The 23,024-nt window shown below is 43.4% G+C and overlaps 1 protein-coding gene across 1 annotated transcript; it reads left to right on the forward strand.

Annotated features, from left to right (window-relative positions):
• Nucleotides 1–203: 203 nt before the first annotated feature.
• Nucleotides 204–12,695, forward strand: etnk1 (ethanolamine kinase 1). Its single transcript, XM_083692237.1, has 8 exons — nucleotides 204–442; nucleotides 2,277–2,536; nucleotides 2,879–3,019; nucleotides 4,425–4,567; nucleotides 7,574–7,657; nucleotides 7,849–8,009; nucleotides 9,819–9,892; nucleotides 10,152–12,695. Exons 1-8 carry the CDS (start codon nucleotides 296–298, stop codon nucleotides 10,222–10,224), a joined length of 1,083 nt encoding a protein of 360 aa, XP_083548363.1. The 5' UTR covers nucleotides 204–295; the 3' UTR covers nucleotides 10,225–12,695.
• Nucleotides 12,696–23,024: the final 10,329 nt, after the last annotated feature.

Below are 23,024 nucleotides of genomic sequence, written 5' to 3' on the forward strand. Positions count from 1 at the left end.
AGATTATCACAAGGTTCTGACATAGTACAAGCACTAAACTGTGTAACTCTGACATGTAACATTTCAGTCATATGATTGGTATTATCGATGTCGACATCAGCAACGTCAGGGGCAGCAAATGAGTCATGATTTTACCAGAATGCAACGCGTGGCTGTTCTTTTTCGGGGTGGGATTTTCTGAGAGGCGTTGCCGCACATCGAGTCAACTAGGCTTTTACACCCGCACCCAAGCAAGATCTCATACATACGCATTTGCAGCCGCCAACAGTCATCTTCTGTCAAACTACCTGTTAAAATGGCCAACTACATTCACGTACCTGACGAGGCTCCAGCTGTACCCAAAATAGATGTCACTTTAGACGAGAACGATTACAGATCTGGTGCACTGAGACTGATCAAGGAACTGAGACCGAATTGGAAACCATCTGAGGTCAAAATAAAGGTATTTCATTTGTCACATTCGGTGGATTCGTTTTGAATAAGTTGCACGATGACCTTAAGTGAGCCTGAGAGTCGTCATATGTCGCGTAATGCTTACCTTGCAAGCTCTTACATAATTCTGAAACTGGTCTTGCGCCTTTTTAAATAGGAGCTGCGTCAACTTGCTAGGAGGATAAAGATTGAATTCAAGGCCGCCTGACGTAATAACATGCATTCATTCAGGCAGTAATGCTATCGTTTCAGAATCAAAAGATTATAACGTAAACTATCGGTATCAAACGCGATATAATGAACATATGACCCAGACAGTGGGCGCAGAAGATGTGGAACATTCTCGTTCATAGCCTACCATTTTTTTTTTATAAATGCAATTTAAGCTAGAAACAGGTTTTTAAGGTTACAGTGTTTCCAAGAACCTAGCAATGATGAGGAGGAGGAAGGTTCATAACAGTTGAGGCAACTGTATTTCTGTGTATGTTTTATGTTTGGGAAGAAGAGAGGTGAGATTACTTAAATTCCCTTAGGACATACAAATATGACAATACATAATTGATGATGACTTTCTAACCACAACCTATTTTTAGTTTGTGTTATTATTTAGATTTATATTAGCACTTATATATACATGGTGGTGTGTAAGATCTGGTGCAAATAATGAGAACAAGTTAATTATTTGAGTTGAGGTGCATTCCATCTAAATTTCAGCAGTCACTTCAGGAACTATTGATGAATTGGTCACACTTCACATTGTGTTGCCCCTATACCTAGTAACCATGCAGTAACAACACTTTGTCAACACGCTGTTGCATAGTAGCCTACATTAGGAGCCTAATTTATTTGAAATCGCATCGTAATGGCCTTGGAATCTGAATTGTTCCTTATTTCACCTCAACTCCATGCAGTTGCCAAATTACAATTTAATAAATTGTGCGGTGGGCTATTTCCATCAGGCAACCACAGCCTCCTCCGATCATGTGGTTTGTTATGGCAAACTTTTACAAACCCACCATTTAGGCCACAGTTGTGTAAACAAATAGAATGAGTCGGTCATGCCACCTTGAACTCGTAAAAGAGGGCGGGACAATCTGCCATACAGACAGGCACACAATAGAGACACCACCCACCCATCCCAAATCAAAACAGAATGGAGGGGTGGTTTCCTTGACGATCACAGAATGGGGCGTGTGGTAACTCTAGGTAAACACAGCCGGAGGGGGTGTGGCGCCACCCTGTTTGTATTCATCAATGATGAAGAAGCGAAGACTCAGCACATGCCAGCCATCGCCCGCTCCTGCAAAATAAAATTCCTGACGTTCCTCTTGCTCATCGTCAATCCCTGATAGTGTACGTGATTAGGCCTGGAATGCCTGGCCCCCCCAGAAATGTTCCCGGTTTCATCCGGGAAACAATTCAGGTTAAGCCCACCCCAGACAATCCCTCCTCTACAACACGGCATTCTACTCTCATTGTCTCCCGGCGTATCCAAACTTTGGTCATAATAACCCATGAAAGGCACAGCACAATTAGACTAAGGGCTGTGGAGAGGATTTGGCCGATGATGTGGGTAGAGGTCGAGGCCTACCGAGTGGCAGAGATTGGAGTGCACGGCACGTTTTGTTTTGTATTTTTCTTGAATTTGCTGAAAGTGTCTTACGTATTTACACAGAAAGACAGCTGGCAGTGGATAGTTCATAGTTCAAACATCTGTCAGAATGAGATGGGGTCATTTTGCCTGAAGCACTGGTATTTATGACACTCTTAAAAATAATTAGCTGGTAATTTAGCTGGTGTTCCTGCCCCTCTCTCTCTCTCTCTCTCTCTCTCTCTCTCTCTAGTTCTTCACAGACGGAATAACCAACAAGCTGCTGGGCTGCTACATTGGCGGAGTGATGAAGGATGTGGTCCTGGTTCGTATCTATGGCAACAAGACGGAGCTCTTTGTGGACCGAGAGAACGAGGTGAAGAGTTTCCAGGTGCTCCACGCCCACCGCTGCGCCCCGCGCCTCTACTGTACCTTCAACAACGGCCTGTGTTACGAGTTCCTACAGGGACAGGCGCTAGAACCTGAGCACATCCGCAGCCTGCCCATGTTCAGGTAGAACTACAGTGTGGAACATGTACAGTGCTTTGCACCCATCCCTGAGGCACACCTCCGGACCATTCTGGGCATTAAACAGATACAGTCACACCTGACAACAAAACTTGAAGAAACTTGCTTAAGCATAAACAGTGTCATTCTCAAGCTATACTTGCATGTCTTTTATATATAATATTATCAGGTACAAAAGATGCTGATGCACCTCCAGTGTGTCAAAGCCACCCCTTGAATTTAGGTCACTAGGCTAACACGGCCTGTAATGCTATCATATAATCTGAAATTGATACTGAAACGCAGAAAGTCCCTTCTCATGTCTCTCTTCCCTTTACCACCCCACAGGCTCATCGCCAGGCAACTGGCCAAGTACCACGCCATCCATGCCCACAACGGTTGGGTGCCCCAGGCAAACCTGTGGATGAAGATGGGCAAACACTTCGCCCTGGCGCCCAAATACTTTGAGGACCCTGAAATGAACCAGAGGTGAGGCAATTGTCAAGATCTACTGTGGGTCAGGGGTGAGTTCCTCAAGAGCTTTGAATCACTTCGATCACCTGAAGTCCATTGTAAGCTAAAAATAAAATAAAAATGTATGTTCATAGCTAGTTTATGCTAGTGCTACGAAGCTCTCAGGGAAACTAACCTCATCCCCAGGCTGTTACACACAGCACATCTAAGCCTGGAATAGCAACAACTCAAACCTTCGTGGGAGTGAATTTACAGAGTTAAGTTATTGTTTAATGTAAGCAAATTATTTGATGGAAGCGAATCACACATCAGAAACGCATGGTGTGAAAGCAAAAACATTTACCTGAGAAAACGAGTTTGGCAAAGTGGCTAAACCCAGCCCACTTCTTTCTGGCTAGCTAACTAAGTGAAGAAGCCTTGCTGGCTATATTTACTGACTTCACCGTATTTGACACGTTGGCCCACCAGACCTTCCAACACAGAGATAGGATTAATCTTTACCCTCCGAGCATTGGGTGGGAGTGTCTGGTGCAGTGTTTCCCTCAGATTTTTTCAACACTGGTCTGGTGAACGAGATTGTCAAATCTTTAGGGGTGGGGGTGCTCCTGAATATTTGGTTTGACTTTAATTCATTCCATATGTTCTTTTGTTGTACATATCTGATAATATTTCGAGGCTTGAGGGGAGTCGTCCTCTGCAGATTCCTTCTGGCCCTACACGTGAGCCATAGCTACCTGAAGTCTTGTTTGCGTAATACATGACAGTACTTATGTAACATGACAATTGCATGTCGAATGTCTCAGATGAGTGATCGCTTAAGGTTCCCTACGTAGCCTTGCCAGGTGTGCATAGAAATACCTGAGAGTAAGCACTGCAACTTTAAAATGTTAGCTTTTTTCCCCCTTCCAATTCTTATTATTTCTGATTCTGACATATCATTCATAAACTCTATTTTAAGATGGTTTCACTTCAAGTCTGGTAGCGAAGTAGAGGGTTAAAAGTGTACAGCTAGATTGATTTGAGATTATGACATAAGATGCTACATGTGAGTTTCTTTCCTCTGTCTTCAGGTGACAGTCATATTGATTTAACGTTACGTAATGATGTTTTCAGTCCTGGCTCTTAGCTTCCAGACATTACGGACTAAAACTTGCGCAATGCCTCTGAGATGACAACTCCCTCTCCCCCTCCCCTCCTGTCCCCGTCCCCCTCCTCCTTCTCCCTCTCCCCTCCCGTCCCCCTTCCCCTCCTCCCTCCCTCCCCCCGTCCCCCTCCTCCCTCCTCCTCTCCCTCTCCCCTCCCGTCCCCTCCTCCCTCCCTCCCCCCCATCCCCCTCCTCCCTCCTCCTCTCCCGTCTCCCTCCTCCCCTCCCGTCTCCCTCCTCCCCTCCCGTCCCCCTCCTCCCTCCCCCTCTCCCCAGGTTGAATGTGGAGGTGCCGAGCTCCAGGCGCCTGAGGGACGAGATGGTCTGGCTACAACAGAGTCTGTCGGTGCTGGGCTCCCCAGTGGTGCTCTGCCACAACGACCTGCTGTGTAAGAACATCATCTTCAACCAGGACGGAGGTGAGTCCTGCCCACAGCCCTGCACACACTAGAGTAGACCTAGGCTACTGTACCACACCGCTCACAGGTAGGCCTGCGACACATTACCGCACTGCCCAGTCACACTCACAGGAACGCCCAGGCTTTAGTCACAGGACTAGAATTAGTAGAAGGGATATTCTCGTTTGAGGCGAAAGGTCAAGGCTCTGTGGCGGGTACGGCAGCCATAGCTGGTGTACCAATTTGATTGTGTTCCAAACGCATTCCTTTGACCCGCCATTTTGTGTGCCACCGAGGAAAAAGCGGCGGCCTGTTCACTCTACTAATTCTAATTCTATGGGCCTGGCTTTAGTGTTCCCCAACAATCCATCTCAAGCTAAACAAGCTTTGCCATCGTGTCATTCCTGGTTGAACAGGGTTGCATATCAGTAACATGGGGCTCTGTACGTGGCCCCGTTTTATTTTCATAAGTACATGTTTTTTTTGTGGTGCTTTTGGGAATGTTATTGTTTTTGTTATGTTGTGAATGCCTCGTACTAACGGCCCAACCGAGTCAAAGAGGGTGCTCACGATTGACACACTGTGATGATAACCTGAGGGAATGGGTGAGGGAGGGTGGATTGGGAGGGGTAGCTGTGTCCGAGTCTTACCTGCAGCTACGGAGGGGAGGAGGGGGTGAAGGGAGGGTGGAGTACGGGTGAGGGAGGGTGGAGCTGTCTACCCCATCGCCGCTGCAGTGGCGAGGGGAGGGGCGATCTCACAGCTCCTTGTCTCCAGCTTTTCTCTCCTAGGAGTGACAGCAGCAGCAGCAGCGGTGGCTGCCCTGCCCTGCCCTGCCCTGCCATTGGCCAGAGGGGCTGACCGAGACAGAGACACAGACACACTCAGCTCTGAGGGGCCCCACCCAGTTCACTACTCCGCCACAGCTCAGAGCAGCAGTAGGAGCTACCGCTCTCTGACGCAGTACTAGCTCTTTTTCAGACCGCTCCAGTGCAGTACTAGCTCTTTTTCAGACCGCTCCAGCTTAGTGCTAGCTCTTTTCCCTACCACTCTCCAGGGCAGTACTAGACCTAATTTAGCTCCCTGGACCACATTAGAGGGAGTCTAGTGACCTATTAAAGGACGGGGATGTCCTGTTCTACAGCTATAACTAGACCACATCTTAGCTTTTCAAACCACATTGGTTTGGCAGCTTTGCTCAATCCCAAATGAAGCCCCTAGCCCATACCCATTGAACAAGACAAATTAGGAGGTCCAAGGGTTTGATTTGGAATTGAGTCCTTGCTGTCTATCTATGGGAGAAGAGAGAAGCCACTTCTCTAAGCAGAAGTCGTCCCCCCACCACCACCAACCAACCAACCGACCAACCAACCAACCAATTACAGCTGAAGTGTAGTTAAACATTGACATTTCTTGTAACTTCCCTCCATTCAGGATGGCTCCTATGAGAGTTAGTTCACCCAACAAGAGAGCAGGTTTGTTTTGTCTCTCCTAAGGAGAAACTGTCTCACAGACCACAAAATACCTTGTTTTTGCTCGGTCAAGTCAGGTGACAGAGAGAGAGAGAAAGAAAGAGTCAAATTCCACCCTAGTCGCTGAGGTTAAAACCAATCGCTCTGCATACAACAGGAAGCCACTTCTCTCTATCCATTTGCATAGAAGTAGGGAGGTGTCATGCCATTGGGTCCTGCGAGGTCCAATGAGAGTAGAGGATTGAAGGGGAGTGTTGTGAAAAGGGGAAGTGAGGCCAAGTTAGAGGAAAAAGAGGTTGGCATCCGCGTTCATGCAGTGAGGTGTGTGTGTCTGTGTGTGTGTCTGTGTGTGTATGTGTGCGCGTGTGTGTGCGTGTGTGTGCGCCTGAAGGATGTAAGTTTGCCCAAATCTCTTCGTCTGCTGCACAGGGCTATAGCCACTGACTGGAGGTGTACTGTTGTGTCCGGCTAGGACCGCACCGCGCCCGGTAACCATCTCACGTGTCTTTCTCTGTAGCAGCACTCTGTCAATATCAGAACAAACTGTAAAACTTGACTGAGCACACACACAATGTAGGCTAATCCGCTAAGCCAAAAACACTGTAGATTTAAAAAAAAAAAAAAAAAAGATTATTCATTTCAAAAATACCCATATGTACACCAATGCCAGGGTATTTGTTAGGGAGATAGGGGTAAGGCTTTGTATTTTGATCAATCACCTTTCACCTAATAACAGAACGATTCAACAATGCAGTCAGATGCAGAGTTCAGGTTCTTCTCTAGGGGGCAGTCTTGTCTCTCTCTATCTTCAACGCATCTTTTTGCATGTTCCATCTTTTTTTTGTTGTTGATCTTTCTGTCATAAAGTCTTTCTCAACGCATGACCTCTACTCAAGCCACCCCACTTCGGCCCATTTGTAACCCAACTTGCCATGGCAAAAGAAATGCACTCTTCTTTTGGTTATCTTTGCTCATCCCTTTCGTTGTACCGCGTACGACAGTATCTGAGCGAGCTCATTTTGTTTGTGCTGCCACTTGAGGGATTTCCTAGAGTAAAAAGTTATTAACTTTCACTCCTCTGTTTGTGACTAATCTGATCAATTTTTCTGTCACGTGGTCGACCCACATGTTGCATCTTGGGATTGCTTCCTCCTCTCTTATCTGCAAAAAAAGCAGAACTGAAACACTGCAAAAATTCCCCAATTTGCCGTTTTTGAAGTAACCGCATGGTATGCTCATGGAGTATGTGTTTGTGTGTGTGCGTCTGTAGGAATAGTCTTTATTGTCTGTCTTTGTTATAATCAACTGTCTCTTTTCTGGCTTCTTCTCAAGCATTTTCATCTTCATCTTCATCTGCAGCTCCTCATCCTCAAAATGCAAACTCTTACTCCTTACCCTCCGAGCCCCAATAGGGCTGTCAATCAGTCAGACATCAGATGTAACACCACCTATAGACAGGGATTTAATAATGGGATTAATACATAGCTTTATCATTTCAATGTGACATGCCCCTGTCTTGTTCTAAACAAGCCTCCCTTTTCTTTGCCCTTCCCAGGTAATGTAAAGTTCATAGACTACGAATATGCTGGGTACAATTACCAAGCCTATGATATTGGGAACCACTTCAATGAATTTGCTGGTAAGCTTTCCCATCAAGTATGAATATTGATTTACTCTGTATGTTACATGTACTGTATGTACATTGTATATTCATTCATTATGACACTCAAACATTCTGAAGAACTTCTGAGGTTTTGACCATTTTGTTAATCATCTGTGTATCATGTGTGTATGTTGTGTGTGTGTTGTGTGTGTGTGTGTGTGTTTCAGGTCTGAATGAGGTGGACTACAGCCACTACCCACAGCGGAGCTTTCAGCTGGAGTGGCTGCGCGCCTACCTGGAGGCTTACAAAGAGAACAAGGGTCCAGGCAGCGAGGTGACAGACACCGAGGTGGAGGTGCTCTATGTACAAGTCAACCGCTTCGCTCTGGTGAGTCTCCCGCTTCCACACAGAGATCACCTCTACAGAGTGTCCGTGTGTAGCGGAGGTGATTTGGAATCACCAACTCGTGATGAGGTAGCCCTACCTGGTGCAACGGTTTACGTTCGTGGCATCCATGCCAGAGGTCCTTGGTTCAAACCCCGCCAGTTACACTTTCAGTACTCGCCCTTACAGATCCAGAATTAATAGATTGCCGTCACAGAGGAGGAAGGACAAGAGAATCTCTCTGGACACGTGGGAACAGAAATACTCGGGGTCAATTGCTTCCTAAAACATTGCTGCGTTTCTTGGAGATTCCCAGACCAAATATCAGATATCATTTCGTATGTTTCTGTTTTCAACGATATCTATTTTCAGAACAGTGCCTGGCTGCATCGCACACTGATCTTTATCCTAGGTCTATGGCTATGACCTGCTCTAGTTTCATAGCGTAACCAAGGCCCCTCAGTAAGGCAGAGAACTCCAGAGAGAAGAGAAGTTAGAGTACTGCTTTGCTTCTATTCAGTAAACACCATTAAACGGTATCAAAAGGTTGCTAATTGGAAATTAGGTCTAAATAAAGTTACAGAGTTAAAATACGTTGTAGCTTGTGTCGAAAAAAAAACCCTGAAACAATAAGCCGACAACAAAAACCAAGCCCCTCCTTTTTGGCTGAGAACTAAGTTGCGTTTCTCGGTAAAGGGCAGGCTTCCTTCTGAAGCTCCTAACGTGAAGATAAGAGTCCAGTCTCTTTGATGTAACTCTGACTTCAATGCCTGCCCTTTTGACCTCTGTACACCCCCCTTAGGGGACCAGGGTGCAGACAGACGGTATTTACCAAACACAAGAAACTAATCACACAAGAATGTGTTTTTTTTGTGGGGGGTTGGGGTTAAATCGCGGGTGGTTCATTGGCTGGGCTAATCATCCATAGTCAGGTGGTCAGCATAGCGTGTGTGTGTGCTGTGTGTTCTGGTTGCTAATAGAGACCTGTGTTTCCTCAAACACACACGCACACACACACAGTCTCCCAGGTAGCTATGTCTCTGGAGTTCAGAAAGAAATGAGTACTTAAAGAAACGCTTAATATACTTAAGCCCTGTTCCTGTTCATTATGGTGATTGAATAGTACCAGAAATTCACCAGTACTATATAGATTAACAATCTCTCGTCCTCATGATGGCAAGAAACGCTAGTCTCAGTCGGCCCATAGGCTCCCTAGACGTAGAACTATGCTCTCTTAATAGCAGTTAATGTGCTATGCCAGTGTGTTGAAGGACAATGGTGCTAGTCCCCTGGGGGTGGGTGTTATTGCTAAGGAGAGGCCAAACAAATGGATGCTATTTGTCCGTAACCCACTTGGAATGTGCAAGTCTTGTAGTCTCTTAGCAACCTCCTAGGGAATCTGGTAAATCTGTGTGTGTGTGTGTGTGTAATGTAGTGTGTGTGTGTGTGTAATGTAGTGTGTGTGTGTGTGTGTGGTAAAGGGGTGGTTACCTCACCTGAGGCTCTCAGGCCCCCTCCCCTTTGCGTTGGCTACTCCCACGTTTGTTTACTGTCAAGGTGGAGGTCTGCGACTTGGATGTCCAGTGTGTTTCTGCTTTCACCAGCTCCCTTGTTGTAGTAGTCATGGCTATTCGGCTTGGCAACAACAAAAGAACTGGTCAAAGGAGAAACACAGACACACTGACATTACTATCCAGGAAATATTTTTTTTAAAACGGCAACATTGAGTTGAATGGAAAAACTCACATTGATGATGAATACAAATATCTCTCTCCCTCCCTCCCCTCCTTCCTTCATTCTCCCTCTCTCCAGGCATCTCATTTCTTCTGGGGGCTCTGGGCTCTTATTCAGGCCCAGTTTTCCACCATTGATTTTGACTTTCTGGGGTAAGTGGCTTTTTGAATCCATTGACTATCACTTTACAGATAGCTTTACAGATAAAGCACTGCATGTACTGTGACACTGACAGTATATCAACAAGGATGTCTCTGCAAGGATGTGAATACCATGAATACTTTCGTTGTTTGTCCTTGAATGTCATACTATGATGCCTCCTATCTGCTGACTGTTTATTCTGCAGTGACAATGTCGGTTATTGACACTGCCATTTCTTTCTTTTCTTATTACTTTCTGTTCTCCTTTCAGATATGCGGTCCTCCGCTTCAACCAGTACTTCAAGATGAAGCCGGAGGTGGCAGCGCTGAACTTTCCAGAATAAAAGTCCCCGCCCCCACCCCCCTTGTCCTCACTTGTCCACCGTAGAGCTCCCCCTAGGGGCCAAATGGAAGAGCCAGCAAGCCCAGCCTGTGCGCCTGTGGATTTCATTCAGCATTCACTAGAGACTGAACACCTATCCGTAAAGACCATGTGTAACTCAACATACATTCACCACATAGCCAAAATCCATAACCGACTCCTACAAGTCGTTGTCAATACTAGCCTATACAACCATGCACTCCATAGAGACGAAGTCTGTGAGACCCAGTCCTCCCACTGACCAAATACACAGACAAAAGACAAGAGTACAGTGGCCTGCTGTGTGTGCATAAGAACAACCAAGCAGAAATGCCAAATGTGAAATATGGTTATTTAAGTGTGAAATTCCGGCCCCTTCTCTCCCTTAGCCCAACATTCTGGTGCCCGGAGAGCTAGCAGAGGAGACCTGGACCAACTCTGATGAGACATGTCTCCCTGCCCTGGCTCTCTCTCTCTCTCTCTCAACCAGGAGTGTGTATGGGTGACCAAGTCACTGGTGAACTGGGATAGTCACGCATATAAATGTTGATGGATTGGTTAGACTCAAAGTCGTATAATATTATTCCTATGATTATTATTATTTACGACTCTGGTAAGACTGAAGTGTCAGTTACCCTGGCTCCTTGGTAACACATGGAGTGCATCTATGTTTACATCCACTTCCCCCTGAGTGAAACGAGCACTTGCGTTGCGTTACAAGACTGTAGTTTGACTCATGGGAGGAGATCGGTCATCTCTGTACAAGACTGTAGTTTGACTCACGGGAGGAGATCGATCATCGCTGTACAAAGTCATGTAGTTTCAGTTTCTTTTTCTCATGTAGCCTTGATGGGGCCGTTGCGTAGATCCAGATTAAGCCTAGTCCTAAAGAGGCCCAAGTACTGTCATCGTTAATGGCAGTTCGTAGTCCAGATGTAGGTTCAGTCTTGGTCTTTGCGACAGCCTCAAAACTGGGAGGTTTCCCGGACACAGATTAAGCCTATTGTTGGAGTGGAAAGCACTTTTAATGGAGATTCTCCGTTTGAATACTGTAGCTAGTCCAGATTTAGGCTTAACAGGGGGTCAGGTCAACAACAGCCCCTATATGAGCTGTGGTGAGATCTGTGATTAGAGGACCAACAACATTGGTAGTGTCTTTGTCTCTGAATGATGTTTTCCTTTCTGAATGAGTCACTGTGACACAGTACCTCTCATGTATTCTTATTCATCTCTCTGTTTTTAATGCGGTTCTTGGTTGAGGAGGTTCTTTACATTAAGAAAGTTCAATTCAATAGGTAAATGACAAACCTTACACCAAAGTGCTGTTCTTTTTTTGCATGTACATAATGCACATTGTATTTTTCCATTTAGAAATAATAATGATGTATAATATTTACTTTTTAAAAAGTGCAGTTTTTATACCTATTTAAAGTGAAACTGTGTTGGGAGGTCTTTGAGAGTATGCTGGGACTGTGTCTGCTTCGACGTCAGTTGGGTTTGATATGCTGTAACTGCAGCATAGATTCCTCCATGAAGAGGCCACTTGATATAATGTATTTTCCATTCATACTTCTACCATGTCTACTGTTGTTCCTGGTGTAGCCCCTGCATTGTTAACCCACGCTACTGTAACAAAGAAACAACTCACTCACCAGGCATTACTGAACCTCTATTTTGCGCTTGCCTATATTTTGATGTGATTATATTTGATTGTCAGTATGTTTGTCCTATCTAGCTCTGTTCTCTGGGTAGCGTCTGATGTACTCACTAGGAGATGGACTAGGGGTCAGCAGTTAAGTTGTTCCGGACAAATCTTAATTTGAGATATGCTTGTGGATGTGAATCCACAATTAACATCAAGTTTGATTCACAAGCGAGTTATCTCAAATTGGGATTCGGTCCTTTCGTGCTTATGAATCATGTTCCTGTATTGTGTCCTCTTGTCTGCAGACCTTTTTTGCCATGTTATCATGCATACAGGGTTCACACATCGTCTACGAATGGAAGATTGTACAGACGCACAAAGATTGCATCAACTGGAACCCTTTTCTTTTCATCTGGAATCTGTTGGGCAGAATGACCTTTTTCCAGTTCATTTTGAAATGAATGCACGACCACTGTAACAGCTTGTAAAAAAAACCACGTAACATTTTTCCAGCTCACAAAATGCTTCTGGTGTGCTTGTCTAACATTGTAAAGAAATGTGTATAGTGATGGTCTTGATCTTCTCTGGCAATTGTAGCATATGTGTATATGTACATTTTAAAACAAATGTAATATCTTTGCTTGAACAGTGTCAAATGTGAATGACTGTACATAGAGGAAGGTTTTTTTTTTCTAAACATTGCTGTTACGTAAAAAAAAAGAAGTAATCTGGGGTAAACTGTGAAATAATGTAACATTTGAATACTGTACACAAGTGCTTTCAAAGAAGAATAAAGTCTATTACCCTTTCTCATTTCTTTTTATTTGATTAGATCTCTCTCTCTTTTTATCTCTCTCTCTATCTATATGGGTATGGAAACTCACTGAGCACTTGGTGGAGGTGGTGTAATGGTGTGGGGAAAGTTTTCTTGGCACACTTTGGGCCCGTTAATACCAATCAGTCATCGCTTGAATGCCACAGCCTATCAGAGTATTGTTGCTGACCATGTGCTTCATGGCTACAATTTACCCATCTTCTAATGGCTACTTCCAGCATGATAATGCACCATGTCGCAAAGCAAAAGTCGTCTCAAACTGGTTTCATGAACATGACAATGAGTTCAGTGTTCTTCAGTGGCCTTCCCAGTCACCGTATCTGAATCCAATAGAAGACCTTTGGAATGTGATAGAACGGGAAATTCACAGCTTGAAAGTGCACCTGAAAAATCTGCAGGAATTGCGTGATGCAATCATGTCATCATGGACCAGAATCTCAAAGGAATGTGGAATCAATGCCATGAAGACTTGAGGCTGTTTTGAGAGCAAAGGGAGGCCCTACCCAGTATTAGTATAGTGTTGCTAATAAAGTGCTTGGTGAGTGTATATCTCTTGTTCCTATAGCTTCCCAAGTCAGACATGTGGCCTCCCACAAATTACATATTCTCCCAGCTAACCGTCTTAACGGAAATGGGCTTCCGTGTCCTATAGATGGGAGGGCAGGGATGGATGAGCATGTCCAGGAAATCCGACTATCATTATCCCTCTGAGCCTCAATCCCAGATCATATGAGCATTATAGACCGTGTTAATCTAATGACCTAAAGTCAAGGAGTGGCTTTGACGCACTGGAGGTACATCAGCATCTTTACTGTATTATATGTAAATGATGTGTGATTATAGCCTGAGAAAGAAACTGTTTATGCTTAAGCAAGCTTTGTTGTCGTTGACAGGTGTGACCATCTGTTTGATGCTCAGAATGGCTCTGTTTTCGGTGGCTGTGACTCAAGTAACCACAGCAACCACAGGTGTGCCTCAGGGATAGGTGTAAAGCACTGTAGATGTACCACACTGTACTTCTACCTGAACATGGGCAGGCTGCGAATGTCCTCAGGCTGTAGTGCCTATAGGAATTTATAACACAGAAGATATTCCTACAGCTCTTTAAAAGTCAGTGTATTATCTTTGATTAGCATTTATCAAGTGACGGATATTTACCGCTCAAGGTAGATGGTGTTGCTACAGATTTAGTATCAGATTACCCAAATCTATTTTAAACTATTATGGGAACTGACTGTCAGTGCTCAGAAGCTTATTTTTATGTTTACCATTTTCTAGTATGCATGCAAAAAAATACACATTCAGGACAGAATTACAGTTTCAATTATCGATGACAACATTGAACTCTATACTCTTATTACCTCAGGTGGCATAATAATACAGACAGCTATACAAAAAGCCAATGTAAGCAAATAAAAACAATTTGTTACAAGGCAGAGTAAGTAACAACATATCCCATACTGTACACAATGAGCGTATAATGTGCATAGGACCAGGCTATTTATTGTTAGTCCATTTGTCTAACATTGGCTGCCATTTCCTTTGGAAATTTGTTCTGGAACTTCTCCATATGATACACATTCCCCAAGTCCCTTAACCACATGTTGACGGTTCTAGCTTTCAATGTTGCAGTAGAGTGGAGAGGGAGATAGCTTGCCCTACATGACCCTACATAGCTTGCCCTACATGAACAAAAGCCTGCCCACACCAGCACTGACCCTGCTCATCCCTGCTGGCCATCCAGGTCAAATGGTCTTACTGTTTTTCTATGCATTTGTATTTTTAGACGGGTACTGAAGGACCTGTGAATGAAGTGAATGGTAATGGTCAGAAGCTTCTACCTTTATCTGAACCATAGCAGGGAAAGTGCTACTCCGATTTGTTCCGACAACTCCACCTCAGAATTGACCCACACAGGTGTAGGATACCCTTGGAAACAGCAGATGGCACCAAACCTCATTTTACAGCTCTTTGGAATAAAGTGGATGTCACTCCTGTGAATGAAGCTGAACATTCTATGATATGAGCGACAGACTGCATCGGAATTAGTCTGGTTCATTGTCTCAATATATCAATGCACATTGTGTATCACCCATTTTGTGTTACAATCCCATTGACTCAAGACAAAATTGTTTAAAAAAAAAACAACCAACGTCTGGTTCTATAGAACTATGGAATACATTCCAGAACCTTCCAGATTTACATCAATATAGAAAGTTGATAACTCACTATAACGCTTGACACAACACAGTCAACCCCCCCCCCCCCCCCCCCCCACACACACACACACTAATTTCTAACTATCCTTTTGAAAACGAAAAGATCATGACTGCGTTTCTTTGTCTAAATGTGAGAAGCTTCTTACTGAGTGAAATAATATAGCAGTGCTTCAGTTCTCTGTCTGTAATTCAATTAACTCCAATCCCTTCAGCTCATTCCACCCAGATATGCACATTAATTAAAGGATTCAATATCAGCTATTCACGCTTCAACTTATTTTCATTTCATAAAGGTCAATTTACAACCACGTCAAGGTTGCTGAAGGAATAGTCTCAGTGAGATACCAAGAGCCCTCCAAAGACAATTACAAACGCACTGACACTAAAACACACGTAGGTCATAGGCACATCAAAAGGTGATCCATTAAAAATTACCCATATTATGCCCTACTTACTGCAATCTCTAGTTCTTCTTTACTTATGCAAACAGAAAGAACGAGGGTTGATTCACGTACAGGTGCAGCCTACAATCACATTAATCAATGATCCAGTAAAATCTCTCAATTAATTACCGGGGCAATCTGTCATACCTGTGACACTGACACATGTGATTATGTTATAGGGATGTTGCACAGTAATTACAAAGGTTATTATAGCTTTTTGGCTATGAGGCCTATATGATATTAAAGGGATAGTTCACCCAAATTACAACGTCACGTATTTATTTCCTTACTCTGAAAGGAGTCTATGGACAAGGACAGACTTCAATTGACACTTTGGTTCTGTTTATCTGGGCACTGTCACTAACCACTGACATTTTTAACCAAAAGCCAATCCAGAACCAAAGTTTGTATTAACGTCTGTCCTTGTCCATAGACTCCTCTCACGGTAAGGAACTGCATATGAGATTTTGTCATTTGGGTGAACTAACCCTTTAAGTGTTACAGAAAAAATTAATATGCACAGGTATGATCACGGAAGAACATTCTAAAACAAGAATATATGATCATTGCGAGCATTCTAGAATGGGAATGGGTATGACCATAGAAGAGCATTCTAGAATGGGGATGGGTATGACCATAGAAGAGCATTCTAGAATGGGGATGGGTATGACCATAGAAGAGCATTCTAGAATGGGGATGGGTATGACCATAGAATAGCATTCTAAAATGGGGATGGGTACGACCATAGAAGAGCATTCTAGAATGGGGATGGGTACGATCACAGAAGAGCATCATATTCATAACAGAAGGATGAATATGATGATATACATAGGAGGGAGTGTTAGTGCTGATCAACTGCAAGAGGGATGGGCACAAGGCTATGGGCAGGGGAGCCCCCCGCCCCCCCCCCCCACACACCCCCACAACCCACCCACACAACCCATACAAAATCAATGGCCCTTCCAAGGTGTTGGTTGTGGCGCGGGGCCTGGATGGGCATGATAGATAGAAGACCAGGCTAATGCATGGATGGCTATGATGACATACGTTACGTAGAAGAGGGTGTAAACTAATGCTGAGCAGCGTAGGGAGAGACAGAGCATGCCTGGATTGGGGGGCGGGCGGGAACGGGGGAGGGGGGGGGTCCGAGCGCTCGTTCATCTTGATTAGACTTGCCAACCTAATTACAAGCGGAGGAAACAGTAATTAGCACAAGTCTCACCTCGTTAATCACAAAAGGCTCCTTCACTCTATTTATATCTGATTAATGGCTGCTTTAACATGGGGAGATATTTATATTTCTGTTAATTGTACACAGCTTGTTCGCTCCAGTTTGCTTTTCTTTTTTTTCTCCCGACAGTAACCTCATTATGTTTTCCATTGTTATGCTCAAAACTGTCGTAGGTGTTAATTGCGTACTGTATAATCTCAGTCAAACATGATTTTCATCCTTCCGCCCCCTTCCGCTACATCCCACCCTCACTCATTTCTCTGTAAAATGAGGCCCTAATCGGAGGTTTTGTAGAAAGCTGTACTTGTGACCATTTTCTGTTCACAGCTTTCACAGTCTCATGTTGAACTGTGTGTCAGTTGAACTATATTGGCCAACAGCGGTGAGCAATACTGTGTATTTGTTCTATTAGAAAATAAACAAGTGTAGTAGTTGCTCTTTGTCTCTCTATGAGAGAGAGAGAGAGAGAGAGAGAAAGAAGATGAAACTCTTAAAGGATGGAACTCTTAGAGGATGGAATTTATAAATTGTTATGTGTCAGTTGCAACCAAACGAGCTAACTTTACAATTATCTGAGTGCTTTCATCGGGTTAGATGATCCAGGGATGCTCTTTACCCCCGCCCATCTGAATTACCAACCTTTCAGAAACCTCAGAGAGTACACCCGCCTCGTTGAATGAAGCTGAATGAAGTTCATGAACATTAACATCTCCTATAATTAAATAATCCATGTTGTAATAGTTTCCCGCTTCCTACGGCCAAAATAAGATGAATGAATGAATGAATGAATGAATGAATGAATGAATGAATGAATGAATGAATAATAACCTAACAAACTCAAACAGAAGGGGGTTGATGAAATGGCTACACATTGTAAAATGTTTGCAGGCAGGAATGCACATTTTGTAACACGGTGTCTTTTATCCCAGATGTGAAATTAAATTGACTTAAAATATAAGGTTGTTAATATCAAATTAATTGAAATTGCAGAGCAAAAAATCAGAAATATTTATTTTTCAATGACTGAGCAAATAAAGATGGAAAATGTAAATCATCATATGATGAAAGGCACCTTAGTCTGGTGAAAAGCAGGTTTAAGTTTAGGCCTGTTAGAGGGGGCATGTGGCTCAGTAATGTTTGAAAGCAACTGAATTATCCAATATATAGATCAGTCTGTGATACATAGTAACTGATAAGTCTAGTGCTCGCACAGGGAAGCTTATATTGCAATTAGGATAATCTCTTTCACACCTGTATCTGAATTAACAAGAGAACAGTTGGTCATCCTGTTCCGAATTTTGCTTGCAATTGACCTACATGTTTGTTTTGGCAAAGTAAGATAATGTATGCATTGAATTGAACCGAATTGCGAGAGAGAGGGAGGGAGGGAATGAGAGAACGAGAGAACGAGAGAGAACATCTGCTAATAGATCGGCTGATGATGGAGATTTTCTCTTCATCCATGTGGAAACATTCCACCACAGATTTCCTGACTGCCTCTCTCTGTGTGTCGACGCGCAGCCATAATGGAGGGGATCAAAGCACTAAATGAAGGGCTAAAGATACTGAATCAGATTAGCATTGCTCCCCACAATACCAACAGCTGCTCATAAACGCACAGGGGCTAAAGATATTGTTTCAGATTAGCGGTCGCGGTGCTACAATGCCAGGCAGCTGCCGTCTGTCGGGGATAATACAATAGGTTCGCCGGAGAGGAGAGGGGATAAGTACATAGTGAAAAACATGTGTTATCGTCACAAAGGGATTGTCAGCTTCAAAACGCCTTACATCCTAGGATCCCCTCAGGATCAAACAGGCTTTACCTCCCAGCTCTATCTTTCCATACTTACTCTCTCTCTCTCACAGGCCCAGAGGCTAATCTCAACACTGCTATTCTCTCAGACTATTGTGGGAACTGCCTTTGTAAAGAGTGTGGTCCTGACACCGTTGATGGACAGATAATACAAGACAATCCCCTTTGTCGAGAGTTTATTTGTCCAACACTATGGAATCCATCAACAACATGGCTGTGTTCTAGTAAGCCTTCTGAAACGACAGTATCACTATTCACCAGACAGACTAACAGTATTGTATTGCTTTGAGGTAGGCCTAGAGGTATTGATTCATTGTGAGGCCTTGAGCGAACAATACGATGGCATCACATGAGGCATACAATTACAATATTAGCGAAAGAACCGCTTGGCGAGATCAGTAATCAGTGTCTCTCATATTAGATCCAGTTGTTAGTAATGTTCTATCTTTATAATTGTTTTTTGCCTCTCCATATCTTGCTCCTAATTTCCCCAGCCACTCACCACTCAGTGCAACAAACACAATCTTCTCCCCCTTACCCTACACCACTCCTCCACTCCACTCCTCTTTTCTTCCAGAACAGCAGTCATCATTAGATGAAGAAGAAATACAATTAGTTTGGCCATCCACCCCCAGTGCCTGCCGACCATCTCAATCTAACACAATTACTCTACCGTCGGGTGGAAGACACTTTAATATGCTTTCACATACTTGTGCACACTTGCGAGACAAGTTTAATACATTACATTTAAGATAATATGGACACACACAAGCACACACGCGCACCGCACATGTGCATGCATGCACGCACACACACACACACACACACACACACACACACACACCCCCCCCCCGTGGAGTTACATATCTCAAGCCCATAGGAGAGCAGGAGGAATGAGCTGTTGACACAGACGGGCAGTTGGGACCCCGGACCTTCTGCTGTGAAACCAATCAGATTAGACCCAATGTGACTCCATTAAACACACTCCACATCACAGCGGCCATGTTCTGCCCTCTCTGGCCCAAGAGTGTGTTTGTGTGTGTGTGTGTGTGTGTGTGTGTGTGTGTGTGTGTATGTATGTGTGTGTGTCTGTCACGAGGCCTGGGAGCTTGTACTCTATGGTGAGAGACAAGAGAGGGACGTCAGGCGTCAGCAATCAGCCATCACCAGGGCATTGTGGGAATATGGAGGGGAGCCAAACAGACAGCAGGGCATTCTGGGAGTTGGGGAAGTGGAGAATAGGTAGACAGAAGGCAGGAAACAGATGCTTGATGAAGCAAACATGGCTCCCGTCCCTACAGAGAGAGAGGTGATTCCGGTCAATGACTGGCGTTAACCTCTCCACTGAAACAGTATGTTTCATGCACGCAGTGTGACAGAATAAAGAGTAATTGTGTTTCATAAATCAATTGCAAGTTGACGATAGACATGATGTTTATCATTTGGTGTAGTTTCATTTGCAGTACACTATACTATTCAAACTAAACTAAAGCAATGGTGTCTATTTCCTCTGTTGTCAATATGGAAAAGGAAATTAAACATTGTTTGAATGTAGGAATAAGCTGTATAAAAGGTGAGCAGTTATGTACCAATCTCATTCTGAATAAAAGTGATTTTGGGGTAGAGGCTAGAGGATGAATTTAGTGTTGGTCATGATGACTCCGTTCAGTTCTCTCATCTCTGAGCCTGCACAACTCACTTTGTCCAGCAGATGACAGCATTGAGCCTTGTAAAACATTTCATGCGCCGTACGGTCGAGGCGACGACGTGTCTGAGCTTTGGAGGTGGATCGTACAGATGGCCAGCCTAAATGTACACTGATTCAGATGTTTCAGAGTGTTCACGTTATAATATCGAATCCACCTTAAGATGGAGCTTAATAGGCTTTATTTTTGTTTGTATGCATTTAAATGTAAAAAAATGCAATATGAATATGGTCAATATTCAGGCATTCATACATGGGCATTGAGTGTCATGCATTGTGTTCGATAAACTAATTCACATCCTCTTAAGAATTTAGCTGTTTAGATATGTGGGTTAAATACTTAATTACAAATGTATTAATCCATTTGTTTTCATTTGTTTCAGAGTCTGAGAATTTAAATAGTACATCTAAACATAAAAAAATGTTAGATATTAAATTACATGATTGAATAGAATTTGAGTAATCATATAGACATACTGGTAAAATGATTTGTCTTAAGGCTCTGTGCTTAAGTTTGTCCTTTGAATGCACATGTATGTCCCAGTAACAAATGGAAAGGAACAGAAATGCATTTGGCTGTGAGAAAAACAAGCAAGCTCAATCTGTTTATTACCACACGGTTGTCCTACACTGACAGAACAGACAACAGAGCTGACCGATTAAATCACAAACTGTCAAGCACTGTAGACGTTGATATTAATCGTATGTGTATTCATTTGCATGTGACATTATAATCATGATGTGTGTGTGTCAGAAAGTTAGATTTTCTCACATCTATTTATTTTTTATTTTTATTTTTTACTATTTTTAAAACAAGATTTTTAAAATGAAAAAATAACCATTTTATTATGATTTTCTGGTAATTGATCGATCATTTTTTTTAATCCTGTTTTTCAAACATTAGATTTGTGTCCATAATTCTGTCTATTGCAAATTAAAATAATTGATTTATTGCCCATTTAGTCTACATTAATTCCCCCCCTTTTGATCTCTGTGTTACAGGGTTGAACTGGAAAAGATGGGAAGCGAGTCAGAAAAACAGACAAAAAACAAGAGAGGTTGTATTTTAGCATTTTGGATCACCAAACACATCCATTTAAGTATTCGTAGTAACCCAAATGATGGCCATTTATATTTTCACCATTTTAGTCTAAATCCCGTCTCCCCTCGGGAGTCTTCCAGTCACTATAAAGCAGTCTTGTCATGGATATAAAATGATAACTATCAGCTAATTTCTGTTGAGAATAAACCAGCATCATTACGTTGCCCAGACTTATTTTGAATAATGTTTTCTACCTTTTTCACAATGTGTGTGTGTGTGTGTGTGTGTGTTTGAGAAATATTACGCTTAGTGTGTGTGTGTGTGTGTGTGTGTGTGTGTGAGTGGGCTCAGTGTTCATGCTACAATAGGTCATCTGTGCCCAATTCTGGAGGGCGGGCACCTCAGTACTCGGGAGACCGTGCCGTGACATTTGATTGGATGACTCAGAGGACTGAGAAGTTTACTTTAGATGGTGCAGTTTGCTGGATTTTGCTTCCAATTAAATGTGGAATGCAGTACTCTTGAAGGCCATCTTAAGTGTGTATGTGTGTGTGTGTGTGTGTGCGTGTGTACTAGTGTTTGTGTATGTTTGTGTTTGTGTGTATTTTCTCTCTTTATTCTTTTTCAAACACAGAGGTCTTCCTAAGAATGCCCCCTGAACAAGGAGAGATACCACCTCAACCCACTCTAGGCATCTCTAATTCCACCTTTACTTCTGTGTGGTTAGCTCTTGTGATGCCAGCCTGCGACTCTGTGCCCCTGTGACCCAGGACGAGTAGAACGTGCATTCACAGGAATGGCTTGATTTGGCCCGGTGACATTTCTCTCAGTCACAAAAGACTCCGGCGCTGTTGTTTACTGTTTGTTAGCGGTGTTTTGTTCGACAGTTGTGATCAATGGAAGCCATTCCTTTCATCGCAGGGAAGAATGTGTGGTTGCCTTTCAAAAGCCTTTTCAAACACACTGCTAGACTGCGTTTGCCGGGTTGGAAGGGTGAAGCCAAAGATATTTCAAAGATTCGGTCCGGAGTGCGAGCCTACTCTGTTCTTCGTGAAACTTTCACAAAACACGGATGTATATCATTGCCTGGACCCGAATGAAAGAGACAGAGAGAGAGGGAGAGAGAGAGAGAGAGAGAGAGAGAGAGAGAGAGAAAGAGAGAGAGAGAGAGAGAGAGACAGAATGCAGAGAAATAGAGAAACTTAACAAACTTGCATTTGTGCCACAGTCACTTTCATCAAGTACTTTCAAACGTGTTTTTCATATCCTTCAGATGCAGGAGGAACATCACAGGACCTGCGATCTGAGAGAAAGGAGAGAAATGCTTTATTTAGACCCAAATGGGTCTCATCTGAAATAATGAATATGTCCTTGAGAAAAACAAAGAGACCCAACAAAGCGGGCGACAGAGATACAGAGAGGAAAGGAGATGCCTGATAATTGTTTTCAAGTCTCTCACCGCTCTGTAAATGAGTTTGTTCTGCTGCTAACTGTTTTCCTGTCTTTTATTCCTCCACTATTTTTTCTTCTCTGTGCCTTTGTTTTCTACCCTCTGCATTCTCTCCCCCCCTCTTTCTCTCTCTCTCCCTCTCTCTCTCTCTCTCTAGCTGCATATTCTTTTGTATGGCAGGCTTTTCACATCTTCCCTTTACGATTCATTCCCTTTCTTCATTTTCACTTTGGACACAGAGTGAGCACTACTGAGGCGTTTTTTTGTTTGCCGCTAATTGTTAGCTGGAAACAGTTTACCTTGACTCATTAACCTACTGTGTTTGTGCCTCAGAAGTTGTTACCAACATTTAACAATGAAGTACTGCCTCCATAAAAAAACACAGCTCCTCGGCTTGTGC

This window comes from Argentina silus (assembly GCF_951799395.1).
Source record: "Argentina silus genome assembly, chromosome: 20".
Lineage (NCBI taxonomy): Eukaryota > Metazoa > Chordata > Actinopteri > Argentiniformes > Argentinidae > Argentina > Argentina silus.

Bases quoted from the DNA above. Each gene is read 5' to 3' on its own strand.
- etnk1 (XM_083692237.1), top strand. From the start codon at position 296: ATGGCCAACTACATTCACGTACCTGACGAGGCTCCAGCTGTACCCAAA. The intron at 7,658-7,848 runs GTAAGCTTTCCC...TGTGTGTTTCAG, and splicing joins CCACTTCAATGAATTTGCTG to GTCTGAATGAGGTGGACTAC. The intron at 9,893-10,151 runs GTAAGTGGCTTT...TTCTCCTTTCAG, and splicing joins ATTGATTTTGACTTTCTGGG to ATATGCGGTCCTCCGCTTCA.